A 21914-nucleotide genomic window follows, 5' to 3' on the forward strand; every position below is an offset into this window, starting at 1 on the left:
GGTGCAGATGTGACAGTGACTAGTTTAGAGTAGCATTAAATTTATCAAGGGATTGCATTGATGTAGTGGCTAAGGGCAGATCGTACCAATCCAATATGGTTCTTGGCAGGAATGAGTACAATTGCCTGTCTGTTCTGGATTTGATGATATTGAAGGCATCTGGTGGTAAGCGTCGGCTTGGACGACTGGAGTTTCTAAGTTGGAGCGTGGTCGATGTTGTTTGGAGATTCCCCCTTATGAATTACGTAGAACTAGCTCAATCTGGCATTGAGCCGTCTGTCAACGAGACTTTTCCACTTGACTTACAAATGCAATCGTTGATCACACAACGAGCGGCCCTTCTTTGAACTTTTAAACATTTCTTGCAACACCATATTAGACGGCAATTAGTTTTGATTGTGCAAAAGATATGTCATCAAAACACTCCTAATTCATGCTGGTCTACTTTAATCTAAGTTATCTTACCATCTTCCCAGGGATGATGATGTTTCATTTAATATTGACGCAGACTAAGTTAGGACCCCTCATCTCAAAAAACTTATAACAAATTGAAATAAAAGCTACTGAAATCCTTCAAACTGATTGGCTTACTATAAATTTGTTGTCCATTTGTTATTATAACAGGTCTTTATGAAATGGCACCTAACATTAGTCGTAGATTGACTAGAAATATGTCTAGAATACTAGAAATAGAATCTAACATTAGTCAAGACTCACAAAGAGTCAAACTCAAAGACAAGTTAGAATCTTTTAACTTTAGAATGATAGAATTCAGATGATAAGTCAGCTTTGACTTTTTTGTCTGAGACTCTGAGATTGATTTTTAGTTTTTAAACATATAAAAAAGCCATACTCATAGAACGTTACAGGTAGAATATGAAGCTTTAGTTTCGTCCTACATGGAAACGTGCTTTCACCTATTCACTTGCATGCAAAAGAAATTGCACGCGCCGACAATCGCATGGACCTCCAGACTATAATAGAAGTATCTTATTTGACTTACCGTGCACATCTTTCTGTGCAATATCGTATTTGTGCGAGCGAAGAAGAACTGAAAGTTGTTTCAGATCGTCATGAAAAACACATTCATGGAGCGGGAAAGAGTGGTTGGTCGTCATTTTAGATACAATGGAATCATACTATCCTGCGAATACACACGAAGAAATTATCTGGCGGATGACAAGATATTAATAAATAGCTGAAAAATGAAAAATGTCCAAGACTCTGAAATGACGGGCCCCGAATTCCGCAATGTCAACATTTGTGATATTTACGTAGCATTGCGCAAGCGCATAAACTTCAGAGTGCGTTGAACTGCAGAATTACGGGAAAATCCCTACGGTCGAGTCAATTTGGATTACTGAAGCCCCCGGCCCATTTCATATTAAAACTTGTTACACAAATAACAAATTTGTACTAACAAGTAACAGTTGCAGCTACTAAAATCATTCATGCCGTTAAAATAACAATCAGAGACCAGCTGAAGCTAGAAAGATAACTTGTCATTGACATTGGTTGATGTGATGAATAGATGAGGGGATGACTTCCACCAGCGGAAACCCGAGGTATTTCGTCGGGGTAGATGTGGGGACTTCGAGCGTCAGGGCTACGCTCGTAAGCGAAAATGGTCGCGTTGTTAATGTGGCCGTGGAACCAATCAGTATTTGGAATCCCTGCGAAAGTTTCTATGAGCAGTCATCAGATGGTATCTGGAGAGCATGTTGCAAAACAGTAAAGGTATTATTACGGGTAACCCTTAGCCTGTTACTAGTGTTAGACCTTAATACTTTCCTGGCTTTATTATTTTATAAACTCCATATTATTAGCCGTATTAGTACATCTCTTTCCTCTCTGTAACCATTATGATTAACTGCTGATGGACACTCTTAATGCAGCATGTACACGGAGTTCAGCGGAACAACCAATCATTATAACAGAGACCAAAGCTTTAGTTTTGGTCTAACATTTTCATAGACCGGAATAAATTAACTGTTGTTTCGTTTCTGGGGATTTATTTAACAATTTCTGACATTTTGTGGAGCCAACGTCATGAATGTAGTTCAGCAGAACAACCAAACTTTTGGTCTAACAGTTTCATGAATAATTTTTTTTTAATTATAGATTTTATTGCTCCAAAATCAAATCACAATATACATAAATAATAGCAGCAATATAATAAATCAATAAATCATATCCATAAGTAAAAAAAGTGTTACAATTCAGCAAAAACATCTTGATACTTGTTTAATGAATTCCATTTATCAAAGTGAACTGAAAGTTTGCCTTGTTTTACTGCGATTGCTAGCTCTACTTTTTCTAAAAAAATGATTTCATTTTTAAAGTGTTTGAAGATTAACATTTTCTCATTGTATTTTTGTTTATAAATAAAGAATTTTGCATAAAATATAATGGTATTGATAAGACTATTTTTTATTTTGACTCCAAAACAAATATCCAAAACTGAAAAAGGCAAAGTAAGAATATTTAAATTGACTAACCATTTGTACACTTCATTCCAAAATAATTCAACAACTGGACAACAAAAAAATAGGTGCATAAGATCTTGAGTTTCGTATTTACAAAAATTACATCTAGGTGAACTTTTTACCCCAATGCAAAACAAAAAATAATTGGTTGCGTTTCATGAATAAATTATAAAGAATCAAATTAAATGTCGCAACCATAATTGTGTAAATGATGAGAAAGGGAGCTGCACCCAAAATATAATTTGTCATTTGAATACTGGATCATTGAATAAAATAAAAATAATTTTTGAACAGTCTGTAAGAACACTCTGAACCTTCTGAAGTCGACACTGGTAGGGCAGTAGACTGCATTCTGCTTAATGTGGAGAAGTTTTATGGTTCACCATGTGTAATATGAAGAAGGGAAAGGAAATACAGGCAGAAAATTGAAATTGAAAGATGAGAAAGGATGAAAAGACCAAATTAGAGGTATTCTTTTCTTGAAAGTGAGTGAAGTCCTCAAAAGGACTGTAAACCAGATGAGATGAGCTGAATAAGGCTTGAGTAGCAATGCTTTGAGTAGTAGCAGGTTGAAGTGAAGAGAGGTTACTCGACATTTTGGGCAGGTTGACTGTCCGTCTTCTTCATGCATTCTTCTTCTTCTTCTTCTTCAAGCTACACTGCCTCCTTCAATCCTGAAGATTCTTGCAGTATTGTAGTACCGGGGACCGGCAGGTGCAATACACCGGGTGAACACCCTACTCTTTGACGAATAGTGTATTGGTTTTAACGTGCATAGGTTGTGACTCTCCTGTACACGGGACCAACATTTGCGTCCTTTCCGATGGACGGAGTGTTTTCCAACTGCATTCACACCCGCACTGAACACAGCGGTGAGGCACGTTAACACACAACGCTAGCATCAGTTTTTTTGTTAGACGTCTTCGGGCATGCTGCGGGACTCGAACCCACGCACGTTGAGATCTACGATCTTATCCGGAACAGGCGCTCTAACCGACTGAGCTACACTGCCCCCCTAATCGCCAACTTCTTATCGCCAACTGTGGGTGTGCTGCTCTTATGTGGGTCTGTGTGCAGTTCTGAACCTCTCTATGTTACTGTCATTATATTCTTTAGATATATATCTGGGTCCAATGAATTCATAAAAATGTTCATAATAATTTCTATGATGATTCAATTACACAACATTTTCTGTTTGTGCTCACAATCAAAAAGTTGAAGCTTCTATTATTTTGTGAAAAATAAAAATAAAATATTATTTGCATTCAATTTTGTCACCAGGATGTGACCTCAGATGGCCTTTCCGAAATGGTCCAAGGCATTGGCTTTGATGCTACATGTTCTTTGGTGGTGCTTGACAAGGATCTGCGGCCATTGTCTGTAAGTCATTCAGGTATGAGCACTCTTTCTTTGCACTGAAAGTTAATTACATTGTAAGTGGGTCAAGTATGAGCTCTATTTCTATGCTCACACTGTCAATTACATTGTTCCTACTTAACTTGTTTAATAAGTTTAGATTTCAACCTGACACAAACATAATGAAACAATTAAGTGCATCTATGAATTTTCTGGATTGAAATAAAATTGCAAAATATTAATGTAAAGTATATATGACAATAATTTTATATGATTAATCTATAAAAAAAATTGCTTATGATATATCCATCTTATCTGTGATTATAGGTGACAATGAGAGAAACATCATTATGTGGATGGATCATCGTGCTGTGAAAGAAGCTGAAAGAATCAACAAGACGGGACATGAAGCACTGCGCTTCACCGGAGGAGAGATTTCCCCAGAGATGGAACCTCCAAAATTGCTTTGGTTGAAAGAGGTAAAAGAAGGCCCACTGGAGATAACTTTAAAATGGTAGTCACAACTGATGGTATAAGTGGTCATTCCATTGTAGTCACCTCTGATGATGTCAGTGGTCACTCCCAAAAGTTCTCCTGCATATAAAGCTACAAATATAGACATATTCTGTAAATAAACCTTAAATTACACTTTGTAAAAAGGCACAAAAATTAACTAATATATAATTTTGCATCACTCACTGGAATTCTAGCTACATCATGATTAGACCAGGGGCCTGTTTCATAAAACTTGTTATCATAACAAATTTGCAATAACAGTTAAAAGCTACGGAAATCCTTCAATCTGATTGGCTGATAGTAAATTTGTAGGGTATTTGTTATTATAACAAGTCTTTATGAAATGGGGCCCCGGTCCCCTCCTGTTTACTGCTCCGTTCACCAACAATTTAAGGGACAATCCCGGTCATCTCACTGCTCACAGAAGCTCTAGCAAACAAAGATACCTATTATTATTTATTCGGCATAATCAAACACATAAACAACATATAAAACAATAAGATAAGGAGAGTCACATGGATGCCGGGAAAGGAAAAAGATTAACTAAATAACTATAATCTGAAGGTCTTCCTTTCCAATCCATGTGACCTGGTGGGTGTTATAAGCGACTTTACAACGACTGGTGATCCTTTCTTAGGTAGTTAATCAACATCAAGGAAATGTAGGTGTATATCTTTTATCGCAAGAATGGATCACCAGTCATTTGTAAAATCACTCGTAACTTACGAACAGCTTACGCACCAGCCCCTACATGAAGCCAATCAGACCAGTGACTGATGACAGAACAAGATTTAGATGTGCACAACCTTTGAAGGCATTATAGGTTAGATTAAGTCAGATGCTCAGTTAAGGTTTTATGTATTGAAGATTACATACGAACCTAATAGAGTCAGCTTGCTCCTGATGATATCCTTACCATAAGTGAGGCAATTTGGGCACGGTTATTTTCTTTACTCTCATTATGAGTGAAATTTACTTCAATATACTATTTTTATTTCACAGAATATGTTTGAGACATGTTGGCAGAATGCTGGAGCATTCATGGATCTAGCTGACTTCATGACGTGGAAAGCCACAGGATCACAAACAAGGTATTTGGAAGAAGAGAAAACGGGACATCCTTAGTCGCAAACGTCCAATAATAAAAGGAATGCTTTTATAAAGCCAGTTATTTTGATTGATTGGGTGATATAAATATCAGATACAATAGACAGTTGATGTCTAATACCAACTAAAACCATAAAGACTGAAGCATAAATTTGACTAATTATAATTTCATATGATAAAATACAAAAGAATAAGTGGGGATTTGATGTCGTCAGCCCCCTCATTGCATATTTATGAAGACATGCATAGAAATGTTTTATCCAGACAATTCAAATTCTGAAATGTCATAACTTTCATATACCTCATCCAATTTCATTAAAATTTCCAGTGTATTGTTTTTCTGATTTTACTCTTATCTGTACAAATCATATAATTTTCAGCCTGGAGTACCCCTTTAAAGGTCAAGTCCACCCCAGAAAAACATTGATTTGAATAAACAGAGAAAAATCAAACTAGCATAACACTGAAAATTTCATCAAAATCGGATGTTAAATAAGAAAGTTATGGCATTTTAAAGTTTTGCTTATTTTTCACAAAACAGGGATATGCACAACTCAGTGACATGCAAATGATTCAGTTGATGATGTCCATCACTCACTATTTCTTTTGTTTTTTATTGTCTGAATTATACAATATTTCATTTTTTACAGATTTGACAATAAAGGACCAACTTGACTGAACCATATAGTATCAAACAATGCTAATTCCACATGTTCAGGGAGGAATTAATTATTATTTCACTTGACAATGAGGAGATAATTAGAATATTTCATATTTCATATAATGAAATACAAAAGAAATAGTGAGAGGATGATATCATCAGTCTCCTTATCTGCATACCAACCAAGATGTGCAGATAACTATTTTGTGAAATTTTCAGTGTTGTACTTTTGGGATTTTTCTCTTTTTATTCAAATCAACTTTTTGTTGGGGTGGACTTGTCCTTTAAAGGCATCATAACTTATATCATTATATCTCGTCTTCCTAAGTTATAATTCTCACCTGTTTGTTTTGCCTGTAGAGCTATCTGCACTGTGGTTTGTAAACAGAAGTTTCCAGCAGATGCAAAGTTTTCAGAGAGTCAAATCATATAGTTTTTCATTCTCAAGTACCCATTTAAAAGCATCTTATTTGCTTGTTTACTATCAGTTTGTAAAATATTTACCCATCTTCTAAATTATCAAATCTCATCTGTTTGTTTTACATGTAGATCTCTCTGCACTGTGGTTTGTAAATGGATGTTTCGAGCAGACGGCAAGGGACTCAGAGAGTGGGACATGTCTTTCTATGAGAGTATCGGCCTCAAAGATATCCTAGAAGATGAACAACAGAAAATTGGTAATATTTTAACCCCCGGCTCCCACCCACCTACCGCATAAAATTTGTGATTGCCATGCAATTGCAATACATTGTGATACACCGTCAAGGCAAATTGTATTTCAATTTTGATTTGTATAGCTCAACAGTCTAACTGTTATACCCAGCTGGAGCTCAAGCTGCTGCCAATTCTATGCAGTGGCCATTATTCTCACCTGGGTTGAGTGCAGCACAATGTACATCAATTAAGAAAACCAACTATTCCTGGGATTTGAACCTACCACCCTCTGTTTGAAAGACAAAATTTACTGGTGCATGATGGATGCAGTATTCATGGGTGTGTGTAGGCTTATGTACAATACTGTGTATTTTTATATTTTTGTCCCATTTAAAGATAAATGCCTGTTGTGGTAATTATTTCAAGATGAGTTTGTTCTGTACAGAATCCAATCTAATGACCACCCGAGTGTCCGTATGTATGAATTAAAATATGTGCCAAAGGATTCTGGAAGGAATTGTGTAATTACTGAGAAATTAGACAAAAACAAGCATGAAATCAAAGCCCGATGTCGGATCTTTTTCTGAGGAATTACACTGTCTTACACATGCTTCTCTGTGTTGGTGATCTTCAGTGCGATCGCTTTTCAGCATAGATTTCATGATTTCACAAAGATAAGTTTATGTAATTACCAGATCTAATATCATCTAGATCTATTATAGTGACAATTTATCATGGTTATACTAATACAGACTTTCTAATTTAAAAAAATGTTTGCTGTAACTACTTTCACTTATATTTGAATAGTGAAGGTATTTTGTATGGCATTGAGGCATATTAGATTTATGTGTTTTTGCTCAGAGGAGTTGGAATGAAACTATTTTAGATTTTTTATTTAATCTACTCTCATCATTTTCCTTTTCAAACAGGAAACCATTTCCAGCTTCCTGGCGAACCGTGTGGAGATGGTCTTAGTCTTGCCGCTGCTAAGGAGCTTGGTCTTAGACCTGGACTACCCGTAGGAACAGGAATAATTGATGCCTATGCAGGTGGAATCGGTAGGTAATACAAACAAGGCAGTCAATGGGTGATTTCAAGTTCAGTGTTGACCTTTTGGTGTTGGTGTTAGGTCAATTTTCACACGATTATAACACCAAATATAAAATGAAGATGGTCTCGAAAAGTCAGTCACTAGTTGTTGAGATGTCAATAATGTGATGTGGACCAGTTTTACAAACTCTGAGTAAGACCGGACTTGAAATCACCCAATGGGTCAATGGCTTATGTACATGTGTGTATGGTGTTGGTTTGGAAACACAATTTATAGTAGATTGCTCTCCTGTGAGATCATGATAATAATAATAAACAGTTCTTGTATAACTCATATCGCGTTATGATTATAACGTCTCTTTGCGCTTCAAAAGACCTTGGATATTATTACCCTGGGGCCCGTTTCTCAATACCTGGACAAGTTAGTCATATCTTTGTCCACCAACCACGGAGTTAGTTCCAATCTTACTAAACCCGTTTCACAAAATCCTTTCTAACTAAAATCCATTGATATCGATACTATTGTCAGAAAGAGTAGACGAGGCGTATCCTTAGTCACAAACTAGCATAATTTTCAAAAAGCAAAATTATGATAAAACTGCAATTTTTGTGATGAATTGGGAAATACATCTAATCAAAATAATAGCAGATGCAAAATATGCATCATACATACTTAAACCATGAAGACTTGAGCATTCAATTGCTGAGAAAATGAAATTATGAATAATTCACTTCATGACTAAAAATCACATGTGGACGTTGAGATATCAAATTTTGATAGTTTAAGGAAGTACACCACAAAGGTTTTTTTTTTATTCCAAACATCAAATATAGTGTAACATAAATTGTTTAAATGTTTAGATACTGGAACATATGATTCAACAAATCTTAGGCATCATTTAGAGATAGAATTTATCAAAATGTTGACAAGGGTCAGAAAACTATGAATACGAGTCCAGATATGAATGGCCTGATGTGGCAGAATCTTTATCGATTCAATTATTTTACTATTTCAAAATGAATGGAAATGTGGCATTTTTCTAATAGTTTTTATATAGCTTCTGTGCATTACAGTTATAATTGAATTATCTATCCCACTTGTGTTGCAATGTAATTTCAACTTCTAAGATTGATTACGTAAGATAACAATTTTCAAATTTTGAGGCACATTAGCATGTCATAGTCTACCCACGTGATGACACTACGTCATTACGAAAGAAGTTATGACAGGTTCGGAGGTGTCATAAATATTTAGTTAGGTTGTTGTCCCTGATCTTAGCAAAGAGGGCTTCGTGAAACGGATAGCGGACAAGTAGCTCACTATCTCCGATTTAGTCAAGAAGTTAGACTTATGACGGTGTTGAGAAACGGGCCCCATGATTTAGCCTGGTGGATTCCTGTCAGGTGTCTATTTGCCTCAAGGAATGTTGTGACTAGTGTTGGAATTTCTACACCTTGAACACCAGCTTTAATAGTGAGGATTCGACCCTACAGGCAAGGTGTTACCAGTGTTCGAGTTCCTATACTTTTAATATCAGCATACATAAGTGTTATATATCATGATGAATACTTTAATGAAGATTATTATTGGCCTTGGAATTTCATCTTTGTTGGTATGATATAACAATTAGCTTTTCCGTTTTCTTTCACTGGTAGATGTCAAAATATATTGATTTAGAATCATATCGCACAAAAGTAATATGACAAATGTGAATTAAAGGAGAATGAAACCCTTGAAACTAGCTGAATCCATATCAAAGAGAAAAATCAAAGAAACATATTGTTGAAAGTTTGAGGAAGATTGAATGAATAATAAGAAAGTTATGAGCATTTGAATATTGAGATCACTAGTGCCATGTAGATCCTCCCATCGGCAATGCGACCAAGATCTGTGATATCACACACGTACAACTCCCTCATTACTTTAGTACTTATTTCACTTATATTCTCACTTTTATAGAGTATATCACAAGGTTAGGTGTTTTCTTTATGAGATGACAAGTACAGAGGTTTCACAACATTATATCATTGATGAATCGTTTGTCATATGATTAGAATGAGCAAAAAGAGATGTTTTGGGGTATATTTTCAGTGTCCGAATGGGAGAGTTGTACGTGTGTGACATCACAGATCTTGGTCGCATTGCCAATGGGAGGATCTCCATAGCATTAGTGATCTCGACATTCAAATGCTCATAACTCTCTTATTGCTAGTCCTATTTTACTCAAAGTTTTGTTGATCTTATTCTTTTATTTTTCTGCTTTCACAAAAGCTAACTTGCTCCAAGAGTTTCATTCTCCTTTAATGTCACCTTATAGAATGTAGCTACAATGATTGCATATAAGTGGGAAATAGTCTTGACTAATTTCTCTCACTTATTATCTATTAAAGGAATGTTGGGTGCAGATGTGACTGGTTTAAAGCTTCCATGTGAAAGTCAACCTTTGACCTCCAGACTAGCTCTCATATGTGGGACATCAACATGTCACTTGGGTGTAAGTCAACTGATTATGCCCCTTTTTTATCTTCTTGTGATTTATATCAAACCGAAGTTCCAATAAATGCAGCCTTCATTCTTGTATGCACAGAAATGCAAAACGTCTCAGTTCGATTATTGATGACGATCTTATTTCAGACATTTCATTTTAACACTATCCTTTTTTTATGGCCTGTATTTTGAATTTCTTTTTAGCTTAGGCCCTGGTCCAAGTCCAGGCTAAAATTATGGGAAGCTACGGGTGGCAAGAGTTTGTCTACACTGTAAAACTTCTTCTGTTTACTACTATCATCATGGTTTAATGAGGAAGAAAACTATTGTATTTATTGTTTAAAGACATTTTTTCATGATTTGAATGCCAAATGTGATGAAGAATTCAACACATAACTCTAGAGCTTAATGACACATTTGGCTTCCCATCATTAAACTATAACTTTAGACCATGGTTTAAAATACAGATAGATAAGTTTAATTGTTGTTCTCTATTCAGCTAAGTGAGAAAGAGACCTTTGTATCTGGTGTCTGGGGGTCCTTACTACAGTACTATGGTACCGGGTCTGTGGGGGAACGAAGGAGGAGAGAGAGAGAATTGTTGTTTTTTAACTCCATCTGGGCAATTTCATAAAGTATGTATGTCTGACCCCTATATGTGGGACCTATATAAAATTTTCTGTCTCTGAATTCTTGTTCTTTTGACAGTCTGTAATGTTCTTAAAGGACCATGACTTGGTTCAGTTTTTGAAGTGAAGTAAGACTTGAGAAAAATGGGGGTCGGATGTACAAAAAGGTTGATCATTTTATGGAATTGCCCATCTTAATAAGCTAAATGGTTGTTCTCTATTCAGCTAAGTGAGAAAGAGACCTTTGTACCTGGTGTCTGGGGTCCTTACTACAGTACAATGGTACCGGGTCTGTGGGGGAATGAAGGAGGGGAGACCTGCACTGGCAAGCTTATCGATCATATCATTCACACTCATCCAGCTCTGAATCTGCTTAAAGAAGAGAGTCAAAAGAGGTATGACGTTTGATGAATTTTCTAGAGGAATGGAAATTTGATATGGTTTTATTTTTCAGGATGCAGTGATATCTGCCTTTTAGAAAGATATGTTGCTGATCTGTTTTCAGGTCAAGTTCACTGCTTCCCTTTCATCATTTGCATTATGGATAAATCCAATATGATTATCAGAGCTTCTAAACATGTAATGAACTTATAAAGACATTGTAGTAGTAGGACACAGTAGGATAATTGATATGCATCTTCTTTCATATTTAGATCCAACCCGTAAAATTTACTAGCTCATTAATGACATTATGGTCTTTCCATGCTGGAAAATACATTCTTTGAAATGCGGAAGGGGTTAGATGGTTGCCAGGGTAACAATGATAATTATTAATCACTCTGCTGAGTGGAATGTTTTGTAACTTGTAGAGGTGTATTGGCTCAGTGGACAAGTCTCTGGACTTTGAACCACAAGGTCAAGGGTTCAATTCCCACCGCAGAACTCGCATCCTATGTCAAGGCATGTATCTGAATTTGCCAATTTCCACCCGGGTGTACTGAATTGGTACCCAGTAGGAAGGAATTTCTTGCATGCTTGAGTGCCCAAACAGGATTGACTTCCTAAAGCCGGGGTAATAATTTGCAGCAATTAGAAACATTGTATTAAACGCTATTTAAATGTCGCATATTACCATCAAGTTGCATTATGATCGTTAATGTTGTTCATCTCATGGCAGAAAGCAGAGAACCTGGGATTTTACATCCTCTCCAAAAGATATGGTTGCTTAACTTATTTCCTTATTCACTTACAGTGGCTGTGATATGTACACATGGTTAGATGACCGGTTGATGACCATGGCCAAAGATAAAGGACTCTCTTCTCCAGCTGTTCTGACCAGGGATCTCCATCTTTGTCCATATTTTTATGGAAACAGATCACCTCTTGCTGACCCCACTTTGAAAGGAATGGTTAGTAAATCCCACAACTTACTTTTTTTTCTTTAATGTTTCTATAGTGCACTCAACACATTCTGTGCTATCAGCATTGTAACCTCCATTATATTGGAACTTTCATGGATGTTTTAATGTCAATAATGTGTAGCCTTTGGAAATAAATGTTATTGAATTGAATTTAGAATCTGACCATGACCTTATTTCTATCAGATCGCATTTTACATTAAAAATGAAAGTTCAAACGAGTAAAGTCCCCTTATTGGAATGTAATATATAATGATAGGAATTTTAAAATAAAAATTCTGCTTATACTGCAAGCCTTATAGGCCTGATTTTGTATGCTTGATTGAATTGATCACTATGTTGAATCAAATGTACAAATCAGTTCTAAGATCAATCGCTATACTTTGTGTTAACGGTTCCAGGATGATTTATTCTGGTATTCCTTGATGAAACCTACCCAGGATGCCATTTGTGAACAATTTGTGTGATGTGGAAATTAATAGATTAATCCAATCCATTCCTAATTCAAGTCTATTTACATTCTCGATAAAACTAGAAAATAACATATACAGAAATATGGAAACAAAGCATGGACACCAGGGGCCCGTAACACAAAGGTTAGCGATTAATCGTACACTCGATTTTCACGATTAATCGTACATTGTAGTCAATGGAATCAATCGTAGAAAAATGTTCTACGATCATTGCTAAGCTTTGTGTTACGGGCCCCAGAATATGCAAAACATTTCTTTCATGAGAATGAGGAATTAACCAAATAGACCAAGTATTCACAATAGATATTTTGCATTGATGTCATTGCGCCGCCATCTTAGAGGCTGGAGCCATTGCCTAACATGTGTTGGGGATCTGCAGCTTGTGCATCTTTATGTGTATTCCTATATCCTCTGAGGGAGGGCGCTTTGAGATTATGAGGTCATATGCATAAGGTCTATAAAAAGAACATAAAGTTTTTTATATCAAAGCCAAAGATGTCATGTAGACTTATCTATGAAATAGTAATCATCAAATTTAACTTTTCCTTGTTTTCTACACAGATAAGCGGTTTGACATTGTCCTCTACCCTTGATGATCTAGCTCTTCTCTATTTAGCCACTCTGCAGGCATTAGCTGTAAGTTTTAATTTTTGTATTTGTGACCAGGCATGGCAAACCCACAAATATTCACATTGTTTGATTTTCAGTAGTTAAGTTTTTTAGTAGTGTTTTCCTGAAAGAGTATATTTTTTCTATGCACTTTTGAATAAGAGATGTATCAAACAAATCCAAAAGGCTGTTTTGACAGTTTTTAATTAGACCAATGATTATTGATTTTTTTTTATTATGTTGATATCTGTTTGTGTTCCTTAGAACCAAATCCCCCCCCCCCCCAGTTTGAACTCCAATAAATTGAAAACTTAATAAGCTCTTGTATTGATACTTCTCTGTGATCATAAACAGGATGTGCCTATATAATTAGTCTGATAATTTGAAGACCCCTTCTAGAAAATTTGTGAATGAATTATAATCCTTTATTGTCATCTTTGCACAATAGTGTGAGGATAATTGTGCTTCAAAAGACTTGTCATCTGTAATCCATCTTTTCTCAAAATTAAAGTTTTATAATGGTAGTGAACAATATCCTGTTTGTAATGAGGGTTAGGATCATCATCAAATAGTTAATAGTGAGTTGTATATCATTTTTAAAGCTGGACATTTCTTTCAGTAGGGATATTTAATTGAAAATTCATTTCTGGCGAATTGTTGTTGGTCTTGCCATGCCTGGAGGGCGTATCACAAAGAGTTAAGTGTGACTTAGGGGGTGTTGCAAGAAAATATTTGCAATCGATCACAAATTTTCTGTTGCCAATTTACGATCAATAGATCAATTTTATGACCAATAGATCAATTTTAGCTGCAGAAAATCAGATTACACTCCTTGTTTCAAGGAGCAGTTTAGCAATCAATCACAAATATACAATTTATTACAAGACATATGATTGATTTAGGGACTGAAAATAGACTTGCAATTGATCGCAAGTTTCTTGCAACGCCCCATTTAGAGTCGTGCTTAAATGCCAACGTGCGCATGATTTTGTAACACACAATCTCATTGATTAATACACAGTAACACGCCTCCAACAGTGTGATTTGACGAATGCGGTGATGCCTTTTATACCGTACACAACTTGGAATTTAAATGCGACTCTAAGCCATAATTAAATCTTTGTGAAACACACCCTTGTCAAATATTTTGCATGTATAATAAATGAATGGGGAAGGATGAATCCAGTATTTTCAATAGGGGAAAAAGAGGGGTAATCATACAAGCAACACAAGCGTTTTTGAAGGAGAAAATGTGTCCCTTTTTCAACATTTCCTTCCAGAAGTCTTGTCTAAAGAATGCAAACTGAGTTTTATGGCTATCTTCATGTATGTGTTGTTTCTTTTTCTTCTTCAATCGATTTGAATTGAACCACAAAGCATTTTAAAGAAAATACAAACCAGTCGCATTACTAAGCAACACCTCTAGTCCTTAAATACTTCATTCTGGCCAGGTTTCTAACCCATAATGCAACATTCTGGGCAGCGTAGTCTGTTTAAATTAATTTGATACCTTGAATTTCTTATTTTCTAAATTTATGATACAATCTTTCAATTTGTATTTTGATGTTATTTATCTACTGTAAACCCGTACATTTCAGCCATTGGCTGCAGTATGTGTATTGTTGTTTTGAAATGAATAAACCATGAACATTGGCATCTAATCAAACTTTTATAGTTTTCAAGATTGTCTCTATATCACTCTTTAATTGCAGCATGGAACACGTTTGATAGTTGAACAAATGGTCAGGTCTGGTTACAGTATATCAACTCTGTTTGCATGTGGAGGTCTGTGTAAGAGTGATTTATTCTTACAGACGCATGCAGATATCACCGGTAAGATATTGTCCTCAATGTCTCATCAATTATTCTGTATTCAAATTGATTAAAGCTCATGTATTTGTATAGTAAACACAACACAAGAGAGACAAAAGTATTGATCTTTATGCGGAGATGATCTCTATGAACAGGTTCCTACTACATGTTGTTTTATTTGGGAATTTTTTTTTATGGAACCACACTTAGAGATGAGTAGTACCTTTGTGCAGATGATTAGACAGGTTGAATCTGTATATTTATCCAATGTATCATGTTACAAAATAACAAACAACTTTCATGTAATACAATTGAGAAGAAGGTAATATTCCTTGTCCTTTTCATCATCTTCTTTCTCTCCTTGTGGTTCTTTGACTTTTTTCTTGTCTTTCTTGTTATTCACCCTCCTTCCTTCTTTTCCTCCTTTTTTTTTCTTTATTCAACTTTCTTCTTCCTCCTCCTCTTTCTCTTCTTCCATACTTTGAATTTGTACTGTACATGGATTGTTAGTTCCAAGTTAGGTCTAATTGATCAAATGGTTACTTCTATCACCTAGCATTGTCCAGAATTGATAGTTCAAAATTATTACTATCGATCTTAATAACTTTTCTTCTTTAACAATATAATTATTTTGATGATGAATATTCCCTTTACTTCTTGCCAGGTCTACCAATAGTCTTGCCTAAAGAATCTGAGTCAGTCTTAGTTGGAGCAGCCATCTTAGGAGCAAAGGCTTCTGGGATATTTGATCTCAAGGTAAGTTTGTGACCCCCTCCCAAAAAAAAAAGGAATGAGAGAATAAAAATAAATGTAGAGAGACTCATTATTTTTCACCATTGATAAATGATTTTATAATTCAGTAAAAAAATATGTTATTCTGTAATTGAATATTTCCAGTATAGTTGCCATGAATACAGTTATATATTATCATACTTCTTACCCAAGTTGTAATTAAAATACTCCTAAACCTTACCCATTGACCTTGCCCTACCACTATACAATAACCCTGCTTCTTCACCTAATACTCTCCCAACCCGTAAGTCTATTTAAGTGTCGGTAAGTACCACCAAAGTGCATGACAGTATTCTAATTAATAATAAGAGATTATGTGAATGTATATACTCTAAAGCAGTCATAACGTAGAGGATATGTGTCTTATTGGACAGATTTTGAGATTATTTTCTTTTTTATTTAAAATATGTTTACAGGCAGGAAATGGGTTGAAGATATCAGGATATTATTTTGTAGCCTTTTGATATCCTGTCACTAAATTTGTAAGATGGATGCTTAAATTATGCCTTGTGAAGAAAGAGAAGTACTGAGAGAGGATGTTATATACAGTATCTAAGTTAGATATCTAGAAATGTAATGTTCAAAATTCCACTAATTTCAATATTTGAACAAGTTTTAATTGCCACAACTCTTTTCTAAAAATTGTATGTTTGGTGATATTCCAGTATATATAAGTTATATGATTTACTTTATATCAAAGCTTTAGATGGGCTTTAAACTACTATTATGCCATTTACAATTTATTGCAAATATAATCCACACCTTAATGTGACCTTCCAATAACTTCTAGCCCTAACTTGACCCAAATTCTAACCCTAATCCTGATCCAGATTTGAGAGAATTTAACTCTTCAATCATGGTCGAGCTGATGATAATTAATAGTAATAATAATAACAACGCAGTCCTTAATAGCATACATCACATTATGATATAATGTCTCTATGAGCTTCAAAAGGACTTGGATATTACCCTAGGCTTAAGACCCATAGCCTTTTACAGGACAGAGGCATTTTCAAGGAATAAATTCCTACCAGGTACCCTTTCACCTCACCTGGGTTGAGTGCAGCACAATGTTGATGAATTTCTTGCTGAAGGAAATTACGCCATGGCTGGGATTCGAACCCACGACCCTCCGTTTCAAAGTCAGAAGACGAATCCACTGGGCCACAACGCTCCACAAACCTCCTTCAACAAATAAATAATAATTGAATCATTCAACTCTTCTCTTCGACAGGGCGCAATGAGCCGCATGTGTGGTGTCGGTAAAGTCATCTGGCCTGATGAACAACAGAGGGCGTATTACAACAAAAAACACAATGTATTCTTGAAACTTGTTGACCATCAGAGGGAGTATAAACATATCATGGAACAGCCCTGATCTCCGTAATAATTCAAATACTGCCAAACATTGTGTGACAAAGTTGAGCTGTACTTTATAAGTAAAATAAAAATTTGATGGGATATGAGGCCCTTTGTGATGTCATCATGTTATTGATCACCTGGACCCCATTTTCCCAAGAGTTGTGATTAATCTGGGGCCTGTCGTACAAAGAGTTGCGATTGATCCGATCAATCACTATGGAAAGCCAGCAAAGTCAACATATAAAATGCATTTTTGTTCAAAAACATTTCTAGATATGATGTATATTCATAAATTCATTGATTTCTTGACAATTTGGTGTGTTCTCCTTTGTATACAAAGGACATTTTGCAAATTTCCTGTCGAAAAAATTATGACACTGATGGATTTCCATAGAGATACGAATGATTGGATAAATCGTAACTCTTTGTAAGACGGGCCCAGCTGATCAATCACAACTATGGATGTCCAGTAACGTCTACATCTAAAATGCAAATTTTTTTTCAAAGTATTATCTAGATATGATGTATACAATCATCATTCTCTTGAAGATTCAGTGTGATTCTCTTTGTTTACTGAGGATATTGTGCAAATTTCCTGTAGAAAAAAAATTATGTATACAGTTGAGTTGATTGGATCAATCGTAACTCTTTGTAAGACGGGACCCAGTAGTGATTGGAAACATATTTTGCCTTTTCTGGGGTTATGTTGCATTTTGTTGTTCTTCCTTAGAACAAAAGTATTCCCCTTTTTTTGAACACTAATAAATTAAAAGACAAGCTCTTTGCATTAATTCTCCTCAGTAATCATGATCAGGATGTGCCTAATTGGTGTCACAACTTTGGAGCTAATTTAATTAACCCCTTATTAAGGATAATTTTAATGATATCTAATCCTCTTATTGTCACCTCTGCACAATATAGTATAGTGTGAGGGTAAGTGAGCATCAGTAGACTTTGTATTCTAATCTCTGTTTCTCAAAACCAACATTCTCTGATAGTTGGTTTTCTTCTCTTTGTAATGAGTGTTAGGATCATCTATTAGTTGAGTGTTATATATCATTTTAAAGCTGAGAATCTCCTCTTTCATTAGGGATATTTAACTAAAAATTCATTTCTTGCAACTTTTTGTGGGTTTGCCCATGCCTCAACATATGTGTTTTATATCTTGCCTCCAAAATACCTCATGCAGGTAATAATTCTTAATAGTAAATTGATAATTGATCACAACTCGCGTTTGACCATGTTTGTCCTGTCGATGTGAATTTGCAATAATGTTTGAATGGCATGTTCTTAATGATAATAAATATTATCATTAGGAACATATATATAAATACAATATTGTATTTATATAGCGCTTAATATCAAGATCTCTAAGCACTTTACATTATTAGTTAGAAGAATTATTAAATTACAATTATTTTACATTCTACATTATTCACAACTGGTGATAACCGGGCTGGGCTTAGATTATCCATAATACAGTGCGCTTGTAAGTGAATTATGAAGTGAATGTATTGTATGACAATGCAGAGATGCTAAGCATCAATATTTTGCATATTTTTTTTTTTTTTTTTTGGGGGGGCTCTAAATAATCTGTTCAGTTTTGGGCATATTTTCCCCCTATTTTGCTATGAATAAGGCCATTTGATTTTGTGTGTTTTGTTACTTACCAAAAATTCAGACCAGGGGTCCGTTTCATAAAGCAGAACTGCAACTGTTGTAACTTTGCCATCATGGCAACTACCATGGAAACCTTGATTTTGATTGGCTGCTGAGCCCTGTTACCATGGTAGTTGCCATTATGGCAAAGTTACAAGAGTTGCAAGTCCTTTATGAAACAGGCCCCAGATGTGTAGATCGCTGTGGCCCTGTACTGCATCCTTTTGATGTGTCATCTGACAGTTAGCGGCTGGCGATCATTGCAGTGTGGAATGGACTGAACAATGTGCATTCATGTAGGAAAAAGATAAAAGTCAAATGTAAAAAAAAAAAAACATCAACAACTTACTCATACCAGAGAATGCAATGTGGAATGTATCATTGTTTTAATCAAAGCATCAAATACATAAACTTGTTGATGCAGTGGTTGATCCAAGATTTTCAAATAGAGGGGCACAAATACCAAATTTTGAAATAGAAGGGGTGCAGATGATAATTTTATTAGATTTAGCTATATTAATTAGTATGTTCAATGGTCAATTCAAAAAATATAGAGGAGGCGTGTGCCAATTGCACCTCCGTCTCGATCCGACACTGTTGATAGAGTCCACTGGCCAGAAATCTGCAAGTTTTGATTATAATTGGGGATGGGCTGCTTCCAAAGTTTGTTTCAGAACTTCTAACGATGGCCCTTAAAGGGTAAGGTAGTGTTTTATCATGCATAGTTACTTTTATTGTTTTGTGTGGTCAAATGTTTGAGGGACGGAGGGGGTGTTGTGATCGTGATCCACTTTTTACTTTTTGTGATATATTAATGTGATTTTATATCTTTATCATATATTGGTTTAAAGTTTCATCAATTATGATACCATGAATATTTTATATACACTGTTTTATATCTAATGTACATTAAATGATTCAGTATTTGCCATAGATATGATGAATAAATCAGTTTAATATTTTCCTATCAAATAGTATATTTCTGTTTCTTTTTTAATCAATATCAGTTTCATTAGCATAGTTCTTATGAATCTAATGAAAATTATAATGAAATTAAATTCAAGGGAAGGAGAGAATGAAAGAAATAGGAGACAGAGGAAGATAAAAAAAGTATTTGAGAGAAGGGGTATGAGAAAGAGCCAGAGAGAGAATATGCGAGGGTAAGTGTATGTGTGTGTGTGTGTGTGAGAGAGAGAGAGAGAGAGGGGGGGGGGTTAGAGAGTGGCCATGTGACCCAATCCCGATCCCAAAGGATGCAAGTGCTGCATTGGGATTTGAACCCAAGATTTTGTGGTTCTAAGTAACAGATGGAATGATTTCTAAAGAATTTAAAGTGGGGGGAGGCAGACCACGCACAAAAAAAGTTATCAGAGGGTTGTTTTTACGTTTTTGTACATGTTTATTTTTTATTAACCCCCCCCCCCCCCCCCCCCTCTTCCACCGGCCCTGTTAGAACTTATATCCACAACGCCTTTATCCAACTTAGATCCTAAAGTTGCCCATTTTTCATCAATGTTGGAGTGGGGACGAGACGGTTTTGGGCACTGATTCTTTCTCCTTTCATTTCTTTGCTCCTTTCACTTTTTTGTCATGGGAGAGAGGGTGCATGGCCATTTTGACAAGGTCCCCATTTAATATTCTTTCTTTTCCTCCTTTGCTTTTATCTCCTATTCCCGTCCCATTCCTTTCCCCTTTCCTTAAATCTTGCCCCCCAGATCCGCCTTTGGTCGCAATATGCGACTGTTATACATAAAGATGATGAAAGGATAAGGGGAAAGGGGGATGAGGAAGAGATGACTGGTCTTGGGTAATCCTGCATTCGAGCCGAAGTGATCGAAAACATTTGCAATAATCAACGCGACCGGCAAATTAGCAGAAAATATCCCTCTACGGTTCAGACAAGACAACTATTATGCAGCGGAGTGGCATCACCGTGTGAGTTGCATAGACTCTCAATACTCGTTGCTTTACAAACATTCTATTTTGTTTTGTTCGAGCGCAGGCGTATTTTGTATTTGATCACCTTGGTCTTAGATGCATCCTTGAATCGAATGAAAGCAAATATCAGTCACAAAATAGATCCTTGCTTCCTGGGCTGAACGGAAGGTCACGATAATTGTCTGTTCCGGTGTACTCTTGTTTTTGATTTAAGTGTATCAGTCAAAATATAGATCACGATTTGTCCTTGAACTTGAAAGATTATCTTACAACGTGAAAATGAAGTCAACCTGTTGAAAAAATATGAGTCCAAGGAAGGAGGAGAAAAAAGAAGAAAATAAAAAAAACAGGGGAAAGGGGTTTGATTTGATTTCCTTTTCCAAGCATGTGCAAAATGTAAAAACAATGTTTCATTAAAAAAATCAAGCTTTAGATAGGTAATAAAAAATGTTTGAATATAAATTCTCAGTTTTAATTGGTACATTATATACTTGAACGTCTGACACCAAGATTGACACTAATTGATGTTTAACACCAGTTAGGTTTTGGAAAGAAAAGGATTAAACTCATTAATTGAAGGCCTACTAAAATAAATGAAAATAATCTTACAAAACAATCTAAAAAAGTATTAAAACGTAGCAAAATTACACAGACGCGAAAATGAAATGAAAACGTTGATAACGTAAGTGCAAATCGTTTTTTATTTTCAAGATTATTTTTAATCACCGATCTCCTTCGTAATCTCTATGGCCTTGTGCTTTGTCTTATGCAATTGTTATTATTTGGTGAGAGTTTTTTTAAAGGTATCGAAGGTTAACGTTATATTGGCATCCAGTCAAGAAAAACACTTGTCTTTTGTTATTTAGTTTCTATTTTAACATCCTTTTGAGCTTGGAATGGTATCGATCTTGGCAGTGATCCAACACGTGTATGTAAGCATATAGCCCTTTAAATTCTGTTCTAC

General features: G+C 35.5%; 2 protein-coding genes across 3 annotated transcripts in view; one reads left to right on the forward strand and one right to left on the reverse strand.

Annotated features, from left to right (window-relative positions):
* Window positions 1-1306, reverse strand: part of LOC129271777 (ankyrin repeat domain-containing protein 13C-B-like) — a 35140-nt gene extending 33834 nt beyond the window's left edge. Inside the window, exon 1 of the mRNA XM_064106759.1 lies at window positions 1004-1306. Within this exon, the coding sequence (XP_063962829.1) occupies window positions 1004-1118 (115 nt within the window). The 5' untranslated portion in view covers window positions 1119-1306. The remainder of the gene's footprint in view (window positions 1-1003) is intronic.
* On the forward strand, window positions 997-19984 carry LOC129270819 (FGGY carbohydrate kinase domain-containing protein-like). Of its 2 annotated transcripts, XR_010295123.1 has the most exons (14): window positions 997-1737; window positions 3768-3879; window positions 4170-4321; window positions 5361-5449; window positions 6676-6803; window positions 7710-7838; window positions 10222-10325; window positions 11173-11342; window positions 12140-12296; window positions 13340-13414; window positions 15100-15220; window positions 15864-15955; window positions 17226-19080; window positions 19147-19984. XR_010295123.1 is itself a non-coding variant. In XM_054908148.2 (13 exons), exons 1-13 carry the CDS (start codon window positions 1540-1542, stop codon window positions 17367-17369), a joined length of 1671 nt encoding a protein of 556 aa, XP_054764123.2. In that variant the 5' UTR covers window positions 1302-1539; the 3' UTR covers window positions 17370-19984. The 2 variants fall into 2 exon arrangements, 1 of the variants encoding a protein (XP_054764123.2); XM_054908148.2 differs by having other exon boundaries at window positions 1302-1737; window positions 17226-19984.
* Window positions 19985-21914: the final 1930 nt, after the last annotated feature.

Source organism: Lytechinus pictus, chromosome 11 (genome assembly GCF_037042905.1).
Source record: "Lytechinus pictus isolate F3 Inbred chromosome 11, Lp3.0, whole genome shotgun sequence".
Taxonomy (NCBI): Eukaryota; Metazoa; Echinodermata; class Echinoidea; order Temnopleuroida; family Toxopneustidae; genus Lytechinus; species Lytechinus pictus.